This window comes from Geotrypetes seraphini, chromosome 7 (assembly GCF_902459505.1).
Source record: "Geotrypetes seraphini chromosome 7, aGeoSer1.1, whole genome shotgun sequence".
Taxonomy (NCBI): Eukaryota; Metazoa; Chordata; class Amphibia; order Gymnophiona; family Dermophiidae; genus Geotrypetes; species Geotrypetes seraphini.
The window spans coordinates 139,796,154-139,818,392 of NC_047090.1; the positions used below are offsets into that span (position 1 = coordinate 139,796,154).

The 22,239-nt window shown below is 43.1% G+C and overlaps 1 protein-coding gene across 1 annotated transcript in view; it reads left to right on the forward strand.

Annotated features, from left to right (window-relative positions):
• LOC117364304 (galectin-3-like) overlaps positions 1-18,911 on the forward strand; it is a 29,061-nt gene extending 10,150 nt beyond the window's left edge. Inside the window, exons 3-6 of the mRNA XM_033953383.1 lie at positions 3,349-3,864; positions 4,313-4,401; positions 5,912-6,077; positions 18,555-18,911. Coding sequence (XP_033809274.1) covers positions 3,349-3,864; positions 4,313-4,401; positions 5,912-6,077; positions 18,555-18,710 — 927 coding nt within the window. The 3' untranslated portion in view covers positions 18,711-18,911. The remainder of the gene's footprint in view (positions 1-3,348; positions 3,865-4,312; positions 4,402-5,911; positions 6,078-18,554) is intronic.
• The last annotated feature ends 3,328 nt before the right edge of the window (positions 18,912-22,239 follow it).

Consider the following 22,239-nt stretch of genomic DNA (forward strand, 5'->3'; position numbering starts at 1 on the left):
TTGCTTAACCGCACAAGCCTCAAACGCTTATGATTTTGAAGTGTTTGAGGCTTGTGCAGATGAGGACATAGAAACATGATGGCAGATAAAGGCCAAATGGCCCAACCAGTCTGCCCATTTACAGTAACCATTATCCCTCCCTCTAAGAGATCCCACTTGCCTATCCCAGGCTTTCTTGAATTCAGACACAGACAGAGCTTGCAGGAATGGGGCAGAGACAGGGACAGGAAAATAACTCGCCAGGATGGGATGGAAAAATTTGTCCTCGTGCCATTCTCTAATGTGGAACTGTGATATCATTGCAGTAAAATGTGTTATACTATGGTTTAGTAACTACTTCCCCTTCATCTATGAGTTTTTTCAGAACTCTTGGATAAATACCATCCAGTCCTGTTGATTTCTTACTGTTGAGTTTGTATAGTTGCTTTATTACACCTAGATTTACAGTGATTTGCTTTAATTGTTCTGAATAATCACCATCAAAGAAGGTATCTGGTAGTTATGACCCCTATCATCCTTCTTGGTAAGACTAAGACAAAGAATTAGTTTAATATTTTTGCTATTAACTTATCTTCATGAATAGCCTTACTGGGTCAGACCAATGGTTCATCTAGGCCAATCCAAATCAAAAGTACCATGCCACCAATCCAGGGCAAGCAGTGTCTTCTCTTATGTCTGTCTCAACAGCAGACTATGGACTTTTCCTCTAGGAACTTGTCCAAACCTTTTTTTTAAACCAGCTACATTAACTGCTCTTACCACGTCCTCTGCCAACGCATTCCAGAGCTTAACTATTCTCTGAGTGAAAAAATATTTCCTCCTATTGGTTTTAAAAGTATTACTCCGTAACTTCATCTAGTGTCTCCTAGTCGTAAGTCTCGTAAATTTTTAATTTGTACTCCTGATTTGTCTGTGATGTTGTTACAAGAAGGATTTCTTTTTTTTCACCATGACGACATCCTGCATTAGCTATTTTTGAGGCTTATTCTAAAAATAAGCATGCTACTTCCTTTCTATTCCTTAAGGTCACAAACATTTTTCAATTTATGTATCACCAAAGAAAAAGGAGAAAATACCTCACCTCAAAATGCAACCGGTACAGCAAAAGAGGCAAGAGAGGTTACCAGACAGCCAAGGCAATTAGTCTTTATTCAAATAGATAGTCCCAACAAGGATCCTAGATTTGGCGTCTAAAAATGCCTTCCTTGTTTATATGTTCGGCGATATAGTTTCAGCGCATTTTACAAGTATCAGTGTCAGTTTCATGTCCCCTGAGGAAAGCGTTTTTAGACGCCGAAACTAGAATCCTTGTTGGGACTATCTATTTGAATAAAGACTGATTCCCTTGGCTCAATTTATGTATGACATTTTCATTTGCATGCCACGATTCCCTTACCAGGTTGATCTCATCTGATGGCTTTCAATTCTTTCTTTAGCTCCTTTCAAGTGTAGCTTAAAAGCCCACTTTTTTGAGGCTGCTTTACTACTATTATTTCTATAGCGTTGCAATAGGCGCTATCCATTAAACACACAAGAGACGGTTCCTGCTCAAAAGAGCTTACAATCTAATTATGGACAAACATAGTGAATCAGTATCTGCTGTTCATGTAGGGAAATTCAAAAGAATGAAGAGGTAGAGAGAGTAGAGGACTACAGAAGCAATGACAAACAAATATGGTGGTTTAGAAGTGGATAGGATTAGGACTTAAATGTAGCTTTGACCAAGTGGGCTTTCAGCCTGGATTTGAATACTGCCAGAGAAGGAGCCTGACTTACCAAATCAGGTAGGTTGTTCCAGGCATGCGGCACAGCAAGACAGAAGGGACAGAGTTGGGAGTTGGCAGTAGAAAAGGGTACAGACACGAGAAATTTGCCCCAACAAATGGAATTCCTGGGGTATAGGGAGAGATATTGAGGAGCTGCAGAGTGAATACATTTGCAGGTTAGTAGGAGGAACCAAAGGAGTGACTTGAGAAGAGGGTTAATGTGAGCACGACTGGTTGAATACAAGGTGTGTGGTAGAATGGGTCTTCCTCGGGGCATATTAAACATGCGTTGCTTCTCAAACAAAATATATTTTCCGAAAGACAAAGCTCTCCTACTGAGGATCTTGGAGTGATCCCAGAAAAGATATTTTATTTTAGAGGCAATGCATGTTCAATATTCCTTGATGAAGACCCATTTTTGGGTTGAAACGCTCATAAGAAGAAAGGGCGTCAGGAGTCTTTACTACTTGTCAGCGTTGACAGTGGCAGGATCCACTAAGATAAGTGTTGCCTTATATATAAAAAGAAACATTTCTCCAGTTATAAGGTCTATATGAATGGTTTTACAGATACGTTATTTATGGGTAACAAAAATTAAAAGGTTGGGTTATTAAACAATAGATAAGAAAAAAAGATGAAGGTGGTAGTGGGCATACATGATTATAAAGATATACAAGATGGGGACTTGAAATGATATATAAATCATAAGAGGTTCTGAAGATTGACTTCTGTATAGTTATGATATGCCCGCCCTTAGTTTAGTTATTCAAAAGGGAAAATATGAGTAGTTATGATAAAAATACTAAACAACATTTATGATAACTTACAAGTTGTGATGACAATTAATATTTAACTGTTAATTCACTACGAAAAGATATTTGATCATCCTGGTACTCCCTTTTTCTGCTATAAAAGATTTAGAAAAGGGTCTGATGTTTTGAAGGCTTAAATCTTTACTATTTGGGTTTCTGCCAGGTAGTTGTGATTTGGATTGGCCTCTGTGAAGACGGGATACTGGGCTAGATGGACCATTGGTCTGACCCAGTAAGGCTATTCTTATGTTCTTATCTTCAAAGACATTTCTTTCCTATAAACCTTTTTGTCATCTTCTACCCAAAACAACATACCCAGACACCACATCTCCCCAGGGCCGGCTCAAGGGACTGTGGTGCCCTGAGCCAACTTTTGCATTGGCGCCCTCATCCCAATCCATGATCTAGCTAGTTCCCCCTTTATCTCAAGCCCCCCCCCCCCATCACTGGTCATAAAGGGCACTAAAATTCCAAATCCCTATCTGTCATCTCTCCCTCCCCACCCACAGAGAGGAGGGAAGAGAGAGATGCCTGACTGGGATTTTGGCATCCCATATCACTGGTGCCCTGGGCCAGTGCCTTACCTGGTCCATAGGTTGAGCCATCCCTGCATATACCCTCTTCAACATGAAAGATGAAGGGAAATCTTGTTCAGAACAAAATTTCAGAGCTGCTTTCCAAGAGAGTGTAGCTGTATAAACATAAATATAGCAACCATCCAATTTGACACTAATATTCCTTACTATTATTGTTGTTTTCTTCCTCTCTAGTTGTCTGATGCTTTATCTGGAAATACTCAAAATTCAAATCAACAACAACAAAACCCAGGATGGCCATTTGCTCCTTGGGGACCCCCAAACCCTGGTGGTTGGCCAGCACCAGGTCAGCCTGGAATGTTTCCTGGGCCAGCACCGGGTCATCCTGGATCATTTCCTGGGCCAGATACTGGCCATCCTGGATCATTTCCTGGGCCAGTACCGGGCCATCCTGGATCATTTCCTGGGCCAGCACCGGGCCAGCCTGGATCATTTCCTGGGCCAGCACCGGGCCAGCCTGGATCATTTCCCGGGCCAGATACTGGCCATCCTGGATCATTTCCTGGGCCAGCACCGGGCCATCCTGGATCATTTCCTGGGCCAGCACCGGGCCAGCCTGGATCATTTCCCGGGCCAGATCCTGGCCCTCCTGGATCAGCACCAGGCCAGCCTGGAGTTCCCCAACCTCCTAATCCATTCGGTGTACCAGCCGGACCCACACCTCAGCCTAAAGACCCTTGTATTCCACTGGTGAGATTATTTCCCTACTTGTATATTCTTTATATTTGTTCATGATTCAGATTACTGTACTTTTTTTTAGTGAATGAAAAATAGGTTTTAAGTAAAAATTGATACTAATAGCAATGAACTGGAAACCACTACCTTAAAAATAGTTTGCACTACTGCAACACTCTTTACGTCATGTGCCCCCATCCTCAGTACCTCTTCAAAATCTTTGCAGGAAGTCATTTCTGAAGGAGAGGTGAGGCCAGCACAAGCAGCAACTAGGCAGTTACTCACTGCCACCATTTTACTAGTTTGAAAATTGTAATTTTTTTCGCTACTGGAGTTTTGGACTTTTTTCCCCCAAAATTTTCAAAATCAGTTTAGACATCATAATGAAGATACCCCTCCCCATCTTCATGATCACTATAGATCTGCAATGTAATGTTTCATAAATGCTATCCTTTGTTCACAGACCATACCCTATGTGCGACCACTTACAGCAGGCGTTATGCCTCAGTTATTAATAACAATTCAAGGTAAAGTGAAAGAAAAGCCTTCCAGGTAAGAAAACAACATGCATAATTTTTACAATCATATAATGACTCAGTGGATACGATCAGAGTTATTTTATAGTGTTCTATAAACTATAGCTCTCAAAGCCTGTTTTTCTAACCTACTAAATTTTCTCTGCCCAGGGCCTGATTGGTCCATTTTGCCTGTGGCCTATGGGCAGTAGAAGCTGCAATATGGTAAAGGTTGCCAACCCCTGCTAGCAAGAGATAAGGACATGAGAAGGGGGGAAAGGAGAGGGGAGGAAAGCAGGAGTAAAAATGGATGAGGGGACAGGTGAGTGGGGAAAGTATTGACCAAGCTTTGCCTTAGGTGTGCCCTGTCAATGGAGGGGAGGATCTGCCTAGTGGTTAGGCCTGAGGCTGAAAGTTCAATCCCAGTATGCTCTTTGTGACACTGGGCAAGTCATTTAACTCTCCATTGCCCTAAGTACCATAGTTAGATTGTGAGCCTGCCAGGACATAAGAATAGCCTTACAGGGTCAGACCACTGATCCTTCAAGCTCAGTAGCCCGCTCTCACAGTGGCCAATCCAGATCCCTAGTACCTGGCCAAAACCTAAGGATAGCAACATTCCATGCTACTGATCCAGGGCAAGCAGGACAGATAGGAAAAATACTTAAAGGGGGATGGGAATTCTATAACACTTTTTCTATGTGGTTTATACAATCAAAGTTTAAGTTTCAAGTTTTATTAGGATTTTATATACCGCCTATCAAGGTTATCTAAGCGGTTTTTACAATCAGGTACTCAAGCATTTTCCCTATCTGTCCCGGTTTGCTCACAATCTATCTAATGTACCTGGGGCTACGGAGGACTGAGTGACTTGCCCAGGGTCACAAGGAGCAGCGCGGGGTTTGAACCCACAACCCCAGGGTGCTGAGGCTGTAGGTCCAACCACTGCACCACACACTCCTCCTTTATATATTTTATACAGGTACTTATTTTGTACCTGGGGCAATGCGGTGTTAAGTGACTTGGCCAGAGTCACAAGGAGCTGCAATAGGAATCAAACTCATTACTAGTCAATGTATTGTAAACCACTTTGGGTGAATGTCTTCATGAAAAAGCAGTTAATAAATCAATAAATATTGCAGATTGCTTGCTAACTTCTGTAATGTGAGATGCAGGATTTTCACTCACTATCTCTCTCCAATAAGTGTGCTAGCATTGAGAATACCAGCCCAATAGATACAACTAGTCATTTGAAAATGAAACTGGGCTATGGTTTGGTAGATTTTACTTAGATGAGTAGAAAGTATTGATTTCAGCAAAAATTAAATATACAACTTATCACCAGTTCTAAGGCTTAGAATAAGCAAACTTAGGAACTGGCCCTAGAACCAGAGTAGAGTTAAACAAAAAACTAACCTTATCTAAACTAGTGTTTAAAAAAAATACATAGCTGTAGATAAAAAGTCATGCTCGAATAAGTTGGCACTGCATATTTTGTGGAAAAAATGACTATTAGAGTGAATACTGAAAATCTACATTTCTTGCAGATTTTCCATCGACTTGAGAAAGAACAATGATATTGCATTTCACCTCAACCCACGCTTTGATAAGAAACCTCACAGTATTGTTCGTAATAGTATGATTAACAATATTTGGGGAGAAGAGGAAAGACATACTCCAAAGTTTCCTTTTCACCATGGAAGTCCATTCAAGGTAAAAAGAATAATTACTTTTACCAGATAAACTCTTTTATGTTATATTCATACTAGACAAGATGAGGTGGGTGTATCAGCACTGATACCAGCACTTTAGAAGAGCTTTGACTGCGACTGACTTTTCCCTAGAGAATGACATGGAGACCGTTTCCGCGGATAGTGAACAGGGTAACCTACCAAACCCTGCCCTCAGTTGCCCAGGAATAATGATAATTGCACAAATGTTTCCAAGCCAATGTTATTTTTTATTATTAAAAATTAACAGCAAATCTTGATTCATTAGGCAATTTGTACAATGGGGTCATAGCCAGGCATGTCAAAATACATCTTTCCTGGCGAATATGAACTCCGAGGATCAAGGTTCACTTATATACTTTTGAAGTGCTTAGTTTGATTTCACACCTGTCAACCAATCAACCAAAAGAGGTCCTTAGGTTTGAACAAAGAAAATTCCTTTTAACATAGTTACCAGCTCAAAGAAAAGTTTTACAAATCATACACAGCAATTTTTGAACGCATAACACATTAGAAGAAAAGTTTGAATCCAAAATCAACTCTCTCTCAAGTGCTTTGGAGAAAACTGACAGTCTGGGATTTCACAGACAAGAAAAAAATCATATATAACCTCCTCTAACAAGAACTCCCAGTAAGGGCTAAAGAAGCCCTCCTTTAATGGCTACAGACTGAAGAGAGTTTCTATGGTAGGCTAGCTGAAAGGTCAGATAGATCAAACTGCAGATATTGTCTTTCAGGATTTCTTCAGGTTTAAAAAATATATAAAAATACAGTTTTCAAAACCAATTCTCATGTTTAAACATACATTCACATACATAATCAAACACATTCTCTCACACATTTCAGGGCCCCAAATATGCCACACTCATTTCTAGCATATATTCAATATTTGAGAACATATTCACTTTCTTCTATACCCAGTGTTGGAATGCCAGGACCATCTGTTAATACTTAAGAACATAAGAACTGCCATCTCCGGATCAGACCTTCGGTCCATCAAGTCCGGTGATCCGCACATGCGGAGGCCCAGCCAGGTGTACGCCTGGCGTAATTTTAGTCACCCATATCCCTCTATGCCTCTCATAAGGAGTTGTGCATCTAGTTTGCTTTTAAATCCTAGAACGGTGGATTCCACAATAACCTTCTCTGGGAGAACATTCCAGGTGTCCACCACTCATTGCGTGAAGCAGAACTTCTTGATATTTGTCCTGGACTTGTCTCCCCTTAGCTTCAGTCCATGTCACATTGGACATTGTTGGTTTTTTTTTAAAAATAATTTTTATTGAGAAAGCAGTCAATACATCTTGAGGCCGTTTTGATTGCACCTCTCCTGTTGCATGGCATTTGTATATACCAATGTTTTCTTCTTTTCACATTGGACATTGTAAATAATCTTTTTTCCTGCTCTATTTTGTCGATTCCTTTCAGTATTTTGAAAATCTTGATCATAACCCCTCGCAGTCTCCTTTTCTCAAGGGAGAACAATCCCAGTCTCTTAAGCCATGAGGTTTCATGACAATCCAGACGAAGAACACTAGAAGCCTAGGCCTTTTTTAAGCGGGAAAAGTTCAGTACAGTGGTGCCTCACACAACGAACTTAATCCGTTCCAGGAGCAAGTTTGTTATGTGAAACGTTCTTTGTGTGAAACGCGTTTTCCCATAAGAATACATGTAAAACAAAATAATTCGTTCTGCAGCCCTACATTTCCCTCCCTCCACCTCACCTCACATGCAGAGCCTGCCAGCCTTCTCCCTCACCCAGCCGCACGATCTGCAGGAGGCTAAGAACTTCGGGAACTGGGTCAGTTCCCACTGCAGCTCCATGTGACTCTAGGCAAATCACCTGACCCTCCAGTTGTCCTAGGTCAGTGGTCGGCAAACCGCGGCTCGCGAGCCGCATGTGGCTCTTTAGCCACTTGAGTGCAGCTCTGCACTTGCCTAGGGCCCGAAACTGTCAGAAGGGTCCCAGGGCTGGCGTAAGAGGGGGGGAGCATAGATCTAAGGGGCCCTGCGATCCAAACTTCTTTATTAAACACCTAAATTTTCCTTTTCAGAGGGACCCCGACATGGCAGCTGTTCTCATAAACTGCCGGTAGCTGCCCCGAAGCTTTCCCTTTGCGGCGATCTGCCCTATCAGAAACGGGAAGTTGCAGCAGAGGGAAAACTTCGGGGCAGCCGCAGGCAGTTTGTGAGAATGGCTGCCATGTCGGGGTCCCTCTGAAAAGGAAAATTTTGGCTGGAGAGGGCAGTGATCTCTTGCCTTCCCTACTGCTCCTCCCCCGTACTGTCCAGCTTTCCCCTCCCCTGCTGGCCAGAACTCCTCATCTTTCCCCCAAGAAATTCAACAGTTTTCCTTCCTCCCTCTTCGGCTGTACCAGCAGGTTAGTTTGTCTGCACAATATTCACTGCTGCTGTGCATCAGCGGGTCTGGCTCCTGGCACGATCTCAAAAAGCTGTGCACGCGCAGCTGCTGGAGTTGATCAATGTTCTCCTCTCAGAGGAGAAGATTGAACAACAGAGCATGCGCGCATGTGCTGCTCCCTGAAAGCGTGTGGCTGGCCGAAAAAGAAAGCCGGAAAACTCGGCATCCGAGGTAAGGTGAGGGTGCTGCTGTTCCCGGCTCACATTAGGAAGCGGCGAGAGTAGTTCCGCCCCCCCCCCCGGGCCCCTCGGGCGACTTCGTTGTGTGAAACGAAGTTCGTTATAGGGAGCAAGACAAAAAGTTCGTTATGCGCAGCGTTCGCTGTGCGAGGCGTCCGTTATGCGAGGCACCACTGTATTTTAGACAAAGAAAGAAAGATGGCAAAATGGAGTCAGATTAATACCTCTATAAGTGTGTTATGTATATCTACCTGATTTTCTCTATGATCTGGCTTAATAGCAAAATACTTATAGTAACCCCTAGTGTTTTCCTGTTATTCTCTAATGTCATTTTTCTGGCCTTTGCCGCAATCCATATTCAATTTGTTTATATTTGTGTACCAACTTTTCATAAGTTTCTATTGGGTGTGGCCTTAACTATCACATATGCATCTAACTAGATTTACCCAGAACCATATGAAATGCAGATGTCATATGTAGAAAAATTGACAACATACTCCACAAACATGTCTTGCACACTATCCATTCCATTACAGTATTATACTGCCCCCTACCAGCCAGCCAGTGCCACTACTCAATAGCTACAGCTAACCCGCAGGAACGGTTGGGGGGGGGGGGGAGGAATTGACCTTTTGTCACAAGAACAAGTCTTTCTCCGCCCTGTGGAGCAATAAATGGCCTTGACCTTGCAATGGATCTGCTGCGAGTCGCCTCTCTTCCCACCCCTCCAGGCCAGCAGCCCCCACCTCATGATTGCAGGACCAACAGTCCCTCTCCCTCACTCCCAATCACTGGTCAAAACCTTAAATAAAACACCTGCCTTTGTACCTCTTAGAAGTTTCGTGGAAGAAGAGGCAACATCAGCAAAACCGGAGTTACATTGGAAGGAGGGACTCGGCTGGAAGAAGGTCCTGCGGTGCAGCCCTGCGTGCAATATTGCCTCTTCTTCCATGAAGCTTGAAGAGGCTGCTAGGCCTGCCCCAGGAGTCCTGCCCCCTCTTATGTAATTTCCTATGGACAGGATTTGGTAGAGATAAGATCCAGGGACTGGTCAAAGGTAACCTGTCTTCATGCTGCTGCTAGCAACCCAGAGTGAGTGAGTGTGAGTGAGTGTGAGAGAGAGAGTGAGTGAGAGTGAGAGAGAAAGAGTGAGTGAGTGTGTGTGAGAGTGAGTGAGAGCGTGAGAGTGAGTGAGTGAGAGAGAGTGAGTGAGTATGTGTGAGAGAGAGAGAGAGAGAACATAAGAATTGACATACTGGGGACAGACTGAAGGTCCATCAAGCCCAGTATTCTGTTTCCAACAGCAGCCAACCTAGATCACAACTACCTGGCAAGATCCCAAAGAGTAAAACAGATTTTATGCTGCTTATCCTAGGAATAAGTGAATTGTTCCAAGTTCATCTTAATAATGGCTTATGGACTTTTCTTTTAGGAAATTATCCAAATCTTTTTTAAACCCAGCTAAGCTAACTGCTTTCACCACATTCTCGGCAACAAATTCCCGAGTTTAATTAAAAGTTAAATGAAGAAACATTTTCTCCAGTTTGTTTTAAATCGACTACTTAGTAGCTTCATTGCATGCCCCTTAGCTCTAGTATTTATAGAAGGAGTAAACAAGTAATTCACAGCTATCCAGACCTACCGGAGAAGCAGAAGGGGGGGGGGGAGGGAGGGAGAGGAGATGGGGAGGAAGGGAGAGAGAGATACTGAACCATAAGGAGTCAAAAGGTAGACAAGGGCACTGCCAATGTAGGGTGGAGGGCACTGAAGCGAGATGGTTCAGCGCACCATAATACCTTGAGCAAGCCTCTAGTTTAGTGAGACATCACAGATTTTGGTGTTTGAAAATAACTAGTTTTGTAGGCTTCAGTGCCACAGTACTCTCCCACTTAGCAGTGAAATCCTTTGAGGCAGAGGTGCCTTTTTGATCAGGTCACAGAGAACAAACTTTTCCCAACTTGTGAAACAGGGAGGTCCTTTTCAAGTAAAATTTAAAACATTTCTTGACAGTAAAAGAATGTTAGGCCTTTTCCAACTATTACTTAGAATTCAGTCCGATTTGGAAGCTCCATCTCCTCATTTATGTGAAAGGCTAAATTGACCTTTGGAATGAAACTGAGATGGTGAGATGGGACCCAACTGCCATCTCTTCTGGTAAGAAAAAATAATTGGGGTGGGGGGAGGGAAGAATTGCAGTATACTGATCCTTATCTTGTGGAGGATTCATAGATCAGGACATTTGCTTAACCAAGTCCAGACAGGCTTTTCAGACTGTTTTAAAACAGGCACTAAGGGTTGCATCTACAACCATGCCTACTTTTGTTATTTATAAACTTTTTATTCCCAAGCAGCTTTCAGTTTCCACTTCACTATGCCTCCAGTGTAGAGAATGGCACAAGGACAGGTACCCACGATTAACTAAGAGTCAGGGACAGAGAGAGTCCACGAGGTGGGGATAAACTGTCTGTCATTCTCTAAAAACTTGAGACTAGTATCAATATGTAAAAACTTCACACATCTTAGACAATTGGCAACTGAATTCAATGATAAAAAAAACCCCTGCAGAAGTTGATTTAGGCTTTAAATGAACTACTGTCACTTTGTGTCTTGTCTGCTTTTGATGTGTCAACAAGAATCTCGTTTGCTGATCAGACTCTTCCATCTGCAACATCCTTCCATCATGTGCCCAGCTGCTTAAGAATCTTACTGTTACTGCAACATCATTGCTGGCATCAAGGAACATTTCCAGTATTTAATAGACACTTATTTTCCTGTTCATCGGCCTGCACAGTTTAGGTTCTCTTCTACATCCATATCTGAAAGACAATCCAATTACCTTTCCAGATGATGTAAAAACATAACTGAATACAGTCAAATCTCGGTTTGCAAGTACCACGGTTTGAGTGTTTTGCAAGATGAGCAAAACACTCCTGCAAACTTTGACTTGCAAACCGAGCGTTGACTTGATATGCGAGCCCCCACCCCAGGAACCAGCTTCGCACCCCTGCAGCCTACCCCTAAACCCTTACCTCGAGCGGACACCAGTGGGCCACTGGGAGTGTGAAGCTGGTTCCCAGAGTTGGCGCAAGCAGCGCCAGTGGCCTCGGGGGGGGGGGGGGGAGGGGGGGTGTCTTGGGATGTGGAACAAATCATCTGCATTTCCCTTATTTTCTATGGGGAAACTTGCTTTGATATACAAGCGCTTTGGTCTACAAGCATGCTTCTGGAACAAATTATGCTCGCAAACCAAGGTACCACTGTATTTGGAAAGGTTGTGCCCAAACCAGGTCAAAATGGAAGGCTCTATTTGTGATTTATAGACAGTTGTACAGAATATTGTCCCTTTTAATACTTTAATAAAAAGATTTAAATACAAAAGACAACAGAGTCCACAAGGACAGGGACACAGCACACAGGGAGGGAGCCTGCGGGGACAGGAAAAAAACTGTACTCATGTCATTCCCCTCCCCTGAGTTGCATGAAGATAATGTTTAGTACTTCCAGCAAGATCCTCTGTCGGACAGGGCAATGAAATTGAAAACAATTCAGGCAAGGAGGCAGAACCCAACTGGCAAAGGAGACTGACATGCTCTCACTTGGGAGGAGGAAGACTCTATGGGATGAACAAACATAAGACCACTATACTAGTACTGTAATTATCTGAGACATGATATCTTTGACCTTTAGGTAAAGATTGCCAGCTTGACATAACAGAGGTAATAATATGGAAAAAGGCTAGCAAAGCCCACACCTCCACTCAATTTGCAGGCACTTGCCTCCAAGTCATCATGTATCTCAGAAGAGGTATCACTGTACTTGCAAAAAAGTGGTTATGTTAGTTCCACTAAAACCTGAGATCTCATGCAAAGTCCTGCATTTCGGCTGCAGAAGCCCAAGGGAACAGTACAGTCTAGGGGGGGTGAAGAATTTTTGTGCACAAAAGAGGAGCAGGACTTGGGTGTGATGGTATGTTATGATCTTTAGATCTTTAGGTTGAAAAGGTAATGGCAAAAGCTAGAAAGATGCTTGGGTGCATAGGGAGAGAAATGGCCTGTAGGAAAAAAGGAGATTTTGATGTCCCTGTATAAGACTCTGGCAAGACCTCATTTAGAATATTGTGTACAATTCCGGAGACTGCACATTCAAAAACAAGATGGAGTCAGTCTGGAGGAAGGCTACTAAACTGGTTGGAAGCCATCACAAGGCATACAGGGACAGACTTAAATATCTCTATATGTGTATACTTTGAAGGAAAGGCGGGAGAGGGGAGATACAATAGAGACATTTAAATACATATGTGGCATAAGTACACGAGGCGAGTCTCTTTCAATTTAGAGAATGACAAAGTGGCTGTTATCCGCAAGTAACCCGCCGAAACGGTGGGAAAAAAAGTCGTCACCGCGGGTACGGGAACAAGGCCATTCACTGCCCCATGGAGCAGTGAATGATCCTTGTCTCCACAGTTAAGGTCGGGAATGCATGCAATCACCGATTGGGCATCTCCCTCCCTCCCTTTACCGTGGCGATTTTCTGGGGTTTTTCCATCTCCCAGCTGCCTGAGCCGGCTTTCATTATGAGAAGTCTTTAATCAAGTCGCATGTGGCTGCCGACACTTTTCCTCTGATGCAACCGGAAACAGGAACTTGTATCAGAGGAGAAGTTTTGGCAGCCACACACAACTTGATTAAAGCCTTTTTGTGATGAAACCCAGCTCGAGCAGCTGGAAGACAAAAACCCCCCAGAAAAATCGCCACAGTAAGGTGAGGGAGAGGAAGGAAGGGAGATGGCCTCAGATGATTCTGAGATGACTTCGGTGATGGGGAGGAAGGATTTCTGGCAATTGGGAGGGAGGGAAGTGGGCTGCTAGACCCCGCGCGCTGAAGGGAAGTGGAAAGAGAGAGAGAGAGAGAGGGGGCTGAAGATGCTGAAAGGAAATAGGGAAGAGTGAGAAGACGCTGAAGGGAAATGAGGAAGAGAAGCGGAGAGTGAGAAGACGCTGAAGGGAAATGGGCAAGAGAAGTGGAGAGTGGGGATAAGACGCTGAAGGGAAATGGGCAAGAGAAGCGGAGAGTGGGGATAAGACACTGAAGGGAAATGGGCAAGAGAAGCGGAGAGTGGGGAGAAGACACTGAAGGGAAATGGGCAAGAGAGAGAAGATGCTGAAGGGAAATGGGGAAGAGAAGTGAAGAGTGGGAAGAAGACGCTGAAGGGAAATGGGTAGGAAAGAGTGGTGAGAAGACACTGAAGGGAAATAGGGAGGATAGAGTGGTGAGAAGGCGCTGAAGGGAAATAGGGAAGAGATGCCAGACTATGGGAGGAGCAGAGGGAAGAAGAAGGGTGCCAGACCAATTGGGGGGAGGGGGGGTAGAGGGAGAGATGGAAGGGAGAGAGAAGGCAGACAGTGGATGGTATGAACTGAATGAGATGAGGAAAGCAGAAACCAGACAACAAAGGTAGAAAAAAACTTCTATTTATTTTCTTTTTTTTTGCTTTAGGATAAAGTAATATATTAGTTGTGTTGATAAACATTTATAAACAAAGCTCTGCCAGCTAAACATCTTTCTCTAGTTCAGCAGCCAGAATTTTGATTTATAAAATGACAATTGTACAGAATATTGTTTCTTTTTATACTTTAATAAAATAAGTCCAGTATAAAACTATTCAAGGCTTGTGTGGATGGGATCAGATGGTTTGCGGGGACAGGGCAGGGACTGAGCTCACGGGGACGGGACGGTGGCCGAGCTTGACGGGGACAAATTTTTTCCCCCTGTGTCATTCTCTATTTCAATTGAAAGGAAACTCCAGAATGAGCGGGCATAGAAAGAAGAGGTGATAGGCTCAGGAGTAATCTAAGGAAATACTTTTTTTTACAGAAAGGGTAGTAGATGCGTGGAATAGTCTCCCAGTAGAGGTGTTGGAGACAGACTGTCTGAATTCAAAAAAGCGTGGGACAGGAACATGAGATCTCTTAGGGAGAAGAGATAGTGGATGGTCAAACTGGATGGGCCATTTGGCCTTTATCTGCATCATGTTTCTATGTAATGTTGCAAAGGGAGACATATTGATTGCAGCCATCATGTGCCCTGACATTTTGAGACTGCTTTAGGCAAATTACGTAGTAACTTCACAGCAACTCAGTGCCCTGATTGCAAGCAGTTTAGCCTTAGGAAGTAGAGAATGACACTGTGACTTGTTCCCACAGTAAAACTGCATGGGGTCTGGAGACTTTCCTGCCATGGTCTGTGGGTAGGTGCGGCATTGCTGCTCTGGGCTGGCGGGACCATGGTAGAAGGCAGGCAGATTAGCTGATTTCAGCTCTCTTTCTCCAGGCAGCCACTGCACTTGTTGATTCTGCGTGCCATCTACCGGGGAAAAGGAAAGGTCAATTGCGTCAGGGCATCCTGCAGATTAGAAGGGGAATGGGAAAAGCAGAGAGGGCTCCCAGACCACTGCCGACAGTGGCAGAAATGGGAATGGACCCCAGCTGGATGGAGGCTGGGGTCTGGAAGACTGTTGGGCTATGGCTTGGGCCCAGTCAGGGCAGGGTCCCAACGAGCTTGCCAACAGATTGTGGGAGCTCCAATTGATTTTCAGGGGTGGTGGAGGTCCTGCAGGACTCTGGTGAGGGGCAGGCCAGGGTCATTGAATAGATTGTTCCAATAACCGTCCGGATGCAGCGATGGTATAGGTTATAAATAAATTAAATCAAATAAATGGTGCATCTACAGATCATTCATAGACATCTGCAGGGAGGCCTGACTTTCTGATCCCAGCATTTTATCCTATAGCAGCAGTCCTGCAGGACATTGCCCAAGACTAACAGATGGGGCATATATGGCAAATGCTACTCTTTTTGATGTTGGTGAGCTATGAGCGTGCATCAGGGGAGTGATCAAGAGGTCTAGCTGGTCTCACAGTGCCATTGAGTGAGGGGCTTTAGCATACAGGCAGAAGTAGGGACAGGTGATAACTGCAAGCGGAGGTGATAGCAAAATCTTTCTTCCCACCAAGAGTCATCAAGCAATATTACTTACCTATTGCCATCACAATAATCTCCAAGACAACAAAAAAGTGAGAAAAGAAATACCTTCTCAACAGATAATTCAAATGGAAAAAGAGAGAGGGTACTATACAAATACGGTGTATATTTTACTTATAATAGTTTATTTATTTATTTCATTATTGTTTTGAGTGTATTTTCTCAAAAGCTAAAAATCTATTGCACATATCCATAACATGATCAAAAATTAACACTTAAACTTATTGAAATCCAAATGGCTTGTACCTTAATAAAGTCCTTTTGAAGTCCTAAAGTGCATATGTCCATATCAAGATCAAAAAGACATTAAATGTATAGTAATCCAAAAGCTTGTAACTTGTTAGAGTCCTTTAGAAATCTAAGGTTTCATTGAAATCCAGTCAAAAGTTCATTGGAAGTCCAACGGCACCTCTACTGTTTCAAAAGTTAATTGCTTCATCAGGGACGAGTTGTTGAAAGTGATAATTGTGTACAATATGCAAATTGCCAGTAAACTTTATACTCTTCAGTGTTACTTTAAGAGAAACATATACTGTACACCATATTAATTTAAGAAAAACATATGCACCATATTAATTTAAGAAAAGGATGGAGATACAGGTATTATTTCCATACAAACATCATTGCAAACTTCATAACATTCAACACATTATCTGTTCTTCATTATAAATCTTAAATTTAACAATGTCACTTATTGAGCTGAGAGTTAGTACTCTACATATTATTAATGTACACTCAAAACAATAATGAAATAACTTAAATAAACTATTATAAGTAATATATACGAGGGCTGTTTAAAAAATATCAGACCTTAATTTTTCTTGCATAAACAAATAAAGCTAGGGAGGCGTGGTTTGGTGTACATATGTAGGCGACCCTAATGCGCATGCTTGAATTTATTCCCGCCTACAGAAGCTGTTAGTTGCCGACCGATTTTCATTTTTGACAAAATGACAGAAAAAGTTGAACGCTACCGCATTAAATTTTGTGTAAAGCTTGGAAATTTCCAAGTGGAAACGATCCGTAAGATTCAACAGGCCTTCGGGGATGAAGCAATGGGTACCACATAGATAAAGGAGTGCTACAACTGCTTGAGAGATGGCTGCACATCAGTGGAGAGTGAGGCACGTTCTGGTAGCAATGTCAAAATCATGCTGACCGTCTTCTTTGACTCCAGTGACATGGTTCATCCAGTGGCACAACCATCACCAAGGGGTACTACCAAGAGGTTCTGCGTCACCTTCTTAAACGCTGTGAGATGCAAAAGGCCGGACCTGTAGGCAGCTGGCAGCTCCGTCACGATAACGCATCTGCCCATTCTTCACATTTGATACGGAGTTTCCTGGCCCCCTACATGTCTCCGTGTAACTTCTGGATTTTCCCCAAGCTGAAAATGCCTCTGAAAGGACCAGATTTCAGTCAAGAGAAGACATCATGCAGAATGCGACGGACCAGTTGTGAGCAATCTCAAGAGGCGTTCCAGTGCTGCTTCTAACAGTGGCAGAACCATTGGAAGAAGTGTGTGGCAGTCCAAGGGGACTACTTTGAAGGAGATTAGTATAAGATTGTTGTATCTGAATATGAGTATTTTTTATGAATAAATGTCTTGATACTTTTTGAACATCCCTTGTACACCGTATTTGTATAATACCCTCTCTCTTTTCCCTTTTTTATCACAATAATTAAACCAGTGCAGGACCAGGTGTTTCTAAAACTCTTCAAGGCCCTATACATTTCTGACTTCAAAAGGAAGATGATAAAGCAGCAGCAGTCAGCAAGATGCCTACTCACCTGATTTGTCTCTAACCGGAGGTGATAGGTGGTAGGAAGAGGGAATGAGGTGGTATTCTATAAATAAAACCTACTGGGTGTGTCATTGTTACAAGGAATACATTAAGCTGTAGCCAACAAATATATAGAAACTAAAATGTTGAACTTAATAGTAGGTGATGTGAAATCCGCGGCTTGGCAGGAGACCCAATTTAAAATTCTTCACCAGGCTTATATCACTAAAGAGCGGGGTGCTCGCATGGGTTTGTGGGAGGAGCCAGTGTGTACCAAATGCAGAGGGGCTCCTGGGACGCTCCTGCATTCCTTTTTTGGAGTGTCCTGAGTTCTCCCTATGGAATTCCTCCTTTGCGTAGCTTCGCCTAGTTCTGCAGCACACTGTAGAGTGGGACTACAAAACGTTGCTTCTCGGCAACCAGACCCTGTTGGAAGAGCAAGGCTTTACTATCCCTCAGAGGCAATTTATTTATTTGACTGTTGACGGTTAAATGACTGATCTTACAATATTGGACTCTAAGAAGGGCCTATCCCTGTGAATTGCTGACTTGATCAGATGATTGAGCTGGCATGTTTTGAGCTTTGCTATCAAAAACGCTCCTCCAACCTGGAGGTGCTGGCTTATCTGGCCCTGTGGAAGGTGTTTCTACGATTACCTCTGGTCTCCAGACTTGGGGGGGGGAGTGATTGACTGGGGGGTGTGCGTGATGCATGACTGTGGGTGTGGCTGGTTTGAGTAGTGTGGTATGAGTGCTGTCCCTCGAGTAGGGGATTCTTGGGGTTGGGTATGTTATACTGAAAATTTTTTGGAGCTAATGAGGGAAATGGGCTGTTCTTGCTCTTGAATAGTCCTGTGTCTTATTGGTGTTCTATGTGCTATTGTTGGTGGACATTGTATTCTTTTTTGTTGCTGCCTTTGTTTGACTATTTCATCCATGTACCTCACTTGTTTCTCTTGTTGACTCCTTAATAAAAATGATTAGAAAAAAAAATAGTAGGCGATATGGTTTCATTAAATTCTGTTTACCATTTCAGATCCAAATTCTGTGTGAAACACACTGCTACAGAGTTGCCGTTAACAATGAGCATTTGTTCGAGTATAAGCATCGTATCAAAGAACTGAAGGAAATCAACAAACTTTGCATCAATGGTGATGTCACTCTGACAAACATTGAGGTTACAATGGCATAAAATATAAAGCAATTGATATACTTTGGCTAAAACTTAACAAGGCTACTGTTTAAATTGGATTGCAAATAGCTTAGAGCTTCCTTTTGCTATTTACATTTCTACTGAAGCATGTTCTTTCAAGTATAAATGCAGCTGTATTATAATCATTTCTGCTTTATCTTTTATAATAAAACTTAACCCAGCTGATCCATTTAAAACTAATTTTAAATGTTACAAATTATTTGGAATTGCACAATTGGTAAAATGAACTCAGTCAGTCAGTCAGGCAAAGTCAATCAGAGGTGGGCTGGAGTACATGATTATTATGAAACTAATTAGGTTAGATGAACCAGACATGATGCAATATAACTAGCATGGGCTTAAACATGTACCAAACACAGTGGCGTACCTAGGGTATGTGGCACCCGGGGCCCATCATTTTTTGACACCCCCCCCCCCCTCATGTAAAATTTTTTTTTTTTTTTTTTTTTTGCAATAACCATGAAATGGAATAAATGGTCAGAATAGAAACAGGCAGTGAAAATTTTCTTTTTTTTTTTTTTTCCAAAGTATTTTTATTGAGAATGGCAAAAGGTCCAGACAAGCAACCATGGTCTGTACAGAAACTTATACATTATCAAAAAGAACACAGAATGAGAGTAACAGCAACAACAAGCATGAACAAGCCTCTCCCAAGAGAAAATTGCCAATGAGAGGCATAGCAATACACAACAAAAGGCCAAAACTTGGGGCAAGCAAACAAATCCCACCCCAGAACCCACAAGAATAATAAGCCGGACTAGACCCTCAGCCATATTTTATAATGAAAAAAACCCCCACAAGCAACAACACCCAGACCGCTCACCAGACACACCAATCCGCACAACAAGCACCCAAGAAACACCCAGCCACCACCCAGACAAAACTACCAGACACACCTACCCCACCAAGCCCAGACCCAACCCCCCCTCCCCAGAGAGTGCAAGCGCAAAGTGGACCGTGAAAAGGGCAGCTGCAGAAGTGGAAAGCCCCAGATAAGTAGGTTAGCTAAAGAAAGCCCACAGATAGAAGAAATCAGGATAACAGAAGTTCCAACAAATGCTCCCACAGAAAATTTTCTTTTATTGAACCTCATTTATGTAACCATTATTCCAAACATAACATAACATAAATTATGTCTGAATTGTCATGACATCAGAAGTACATATGGAGTAGTTGCAGGTGATGCTTGGGACAGTTCTGATTATGTTAGTTTGGTTTTATGTGTTTTTTTAATAGAAGGGTTTTTATTTCTTTTTTTAAGGTTTTGTAGTTTGTGGTCGAGGTCAATAGGTTGTAGAGTTGGGGGTCAAGTGTTGCAGCTCGAATGGCTAGGAGGTTGTCGAACAGTTTTTTTCTTTTGACGTTTTTGGTTGGAGGGTGTGTGAATGGTGCGTGAGTTCTCCTATGTCTGTTTGAAGTGGATTGAATTATTTAGCTGAAGAAATTAGTTACCCCCCCCATTCCACACACATTAATTCTCTTCCATTTTTGTTCCCATTATAAAAAAACACTGATAAGTTCCCAGGAAAAAAATACATTAAAATAAGAAGTGAAAACAAAGGCCCCTACAGATGAGAACATAACATAAGAATAGCCTAACTGGGTCACACCAATGGTCCATCATGCCCAGTAGCCCATTCTCATGGTAGCCAATAGTGCTGCCCGATTCAGAGAAAAATATTTCATTCGATCCGATTCACCCTGTTGAATCGATTTTTCGATTAGATTCACTGTTAATGACACCGCTTTTTAAGTTTAAACAAAGTATAACAATAAATTTCACAACAACAATAAATTTCACAAAGTACTTAAAAAAAAAAAAATCACATTTTTCCATTAAAGCAGTTCTGGAGACATTTGCTTGAACAGTCTTTTTTCCCAGTCCATAAGCAAGCAATATGAAAAAGATTTCCTTAATTATCTACTCAAACATTTTTGCTATTTACTTTCATTGTACCTATACTATTATTCAGTAGAAAAAATGGACTTAACTGTGCAGGAAATGAATCTCCTCATACACCCACCATATAGTGCAAAAATGTGCAAAGGTCTGTTTTTTTCTTTCGATCACTACATAGCCTAATGCCACACAAGCAGCGCTGTTACAAACATATTCTGAAGGTCAATGCTAAGGTTGACAAAGTTTCCTTCCTTGGACCAGAAGGAGATACTGACAAACCACTGGAAGAGATTCTAAAACAACTACCCAGAAATAACACCCAAAGACCCACTCAGTGTGTGAACCAGTTGAGTGGAGTGGACTAACTGGGGGTGGAAATGGGCCCAGAGTTTGCTCAGCAGAATTTCCCAGACTACCTCTTCCTCTCAACACACTGACATGCTACCACCACCACCAACACTAGGAACACCTCACCGAGTATGCCAGCAATGCTTATAAACTTTATAAAACACATTATTATATTTTCTTATAAAGCATATATTTTAACTGAACTCAGCCTTGCCATTCACAAAAATAGAAAAGTTCCCATTTCAAGCTGTCTCATGTACACTTTTCAAATCTAACATATTGTAATCACAAAACAGAAAATAAAATTATTTTTTCTACATTTTGTTCTCTGATCAATATTCAAATCTTGTTGGTCCCAGGCTCTTGTTGTCTTGCTTGCCAGGGTCTCCTTTCTCCGTGCTAACCATCCGTCTGCCATCTCTGTTCTCCCCTTCCGTTTCCCTTCCCTCTCCCGGAGATCTGGCATCTTTCCTTTTTTTTGTCTCCATCCACAGATTCACCTTTTCTCAACTCCCCACCACCCCAGGATCCACCATCTCTCCCTTTCTGTTCCCAACTATCCTCCTATCCAGTATCTCTATCCCCCCTCCACACCATCCCCTGTTTCCAAGTTCTCTCCCTTTCTGTTCCTTCCCTCCCTAAATCCCATTATGCACCATCTCTCTCCCACTCCTCTGTTTTTAGACCCATTATTTCTAACCCCCAAAGTCTGGCATATGCATGTATCTTTGAACCCCCCCTTCCCTCTCTCCCTCTGTGTACTTTTACACCAGGACCCCCCTCCCCCGAAGGTCTGTCCCCCCTCCGAAGGGCTACACCCCACCCCTGAAGACCTGCACCCCCCGAAGGACTTTACCTCCCACCCGAAGGTCTGTCCCCCTCTGAAGGCCTAAACCCCACCCCTGAAGGACTGCACCCCCCCCCCGAAGGCCTGCACTCCCTTGAAGGTCTGCACCCCCCCGAAGGCCTGTCCCCCCCTTGAAGGCCTGTCCCACCCCCTTGTAGGCCTGTCCCCCCTTTAAGGCCTGCCTGCCTGCCTTTCCCCCCCTTGAAGGCCTGTCTCCCCCTTGAAGGCCTGCACCCCCCTTGAAGGCCTGCACCCCCCCTTGAAGGCCTGTCCCCCCCCTTGTAGGCCTGTCCCCCCCCTTGTAGGCCTGTCCCCCCCCCTTGTAGGCCTGTCCCCCCCTTGAAGGCCTGCCTGCCTTTCCCCCCTTGAAGGCCTGCACCCCCTTGAAGGTCTGCACCCCCCCAAAGGCCTAC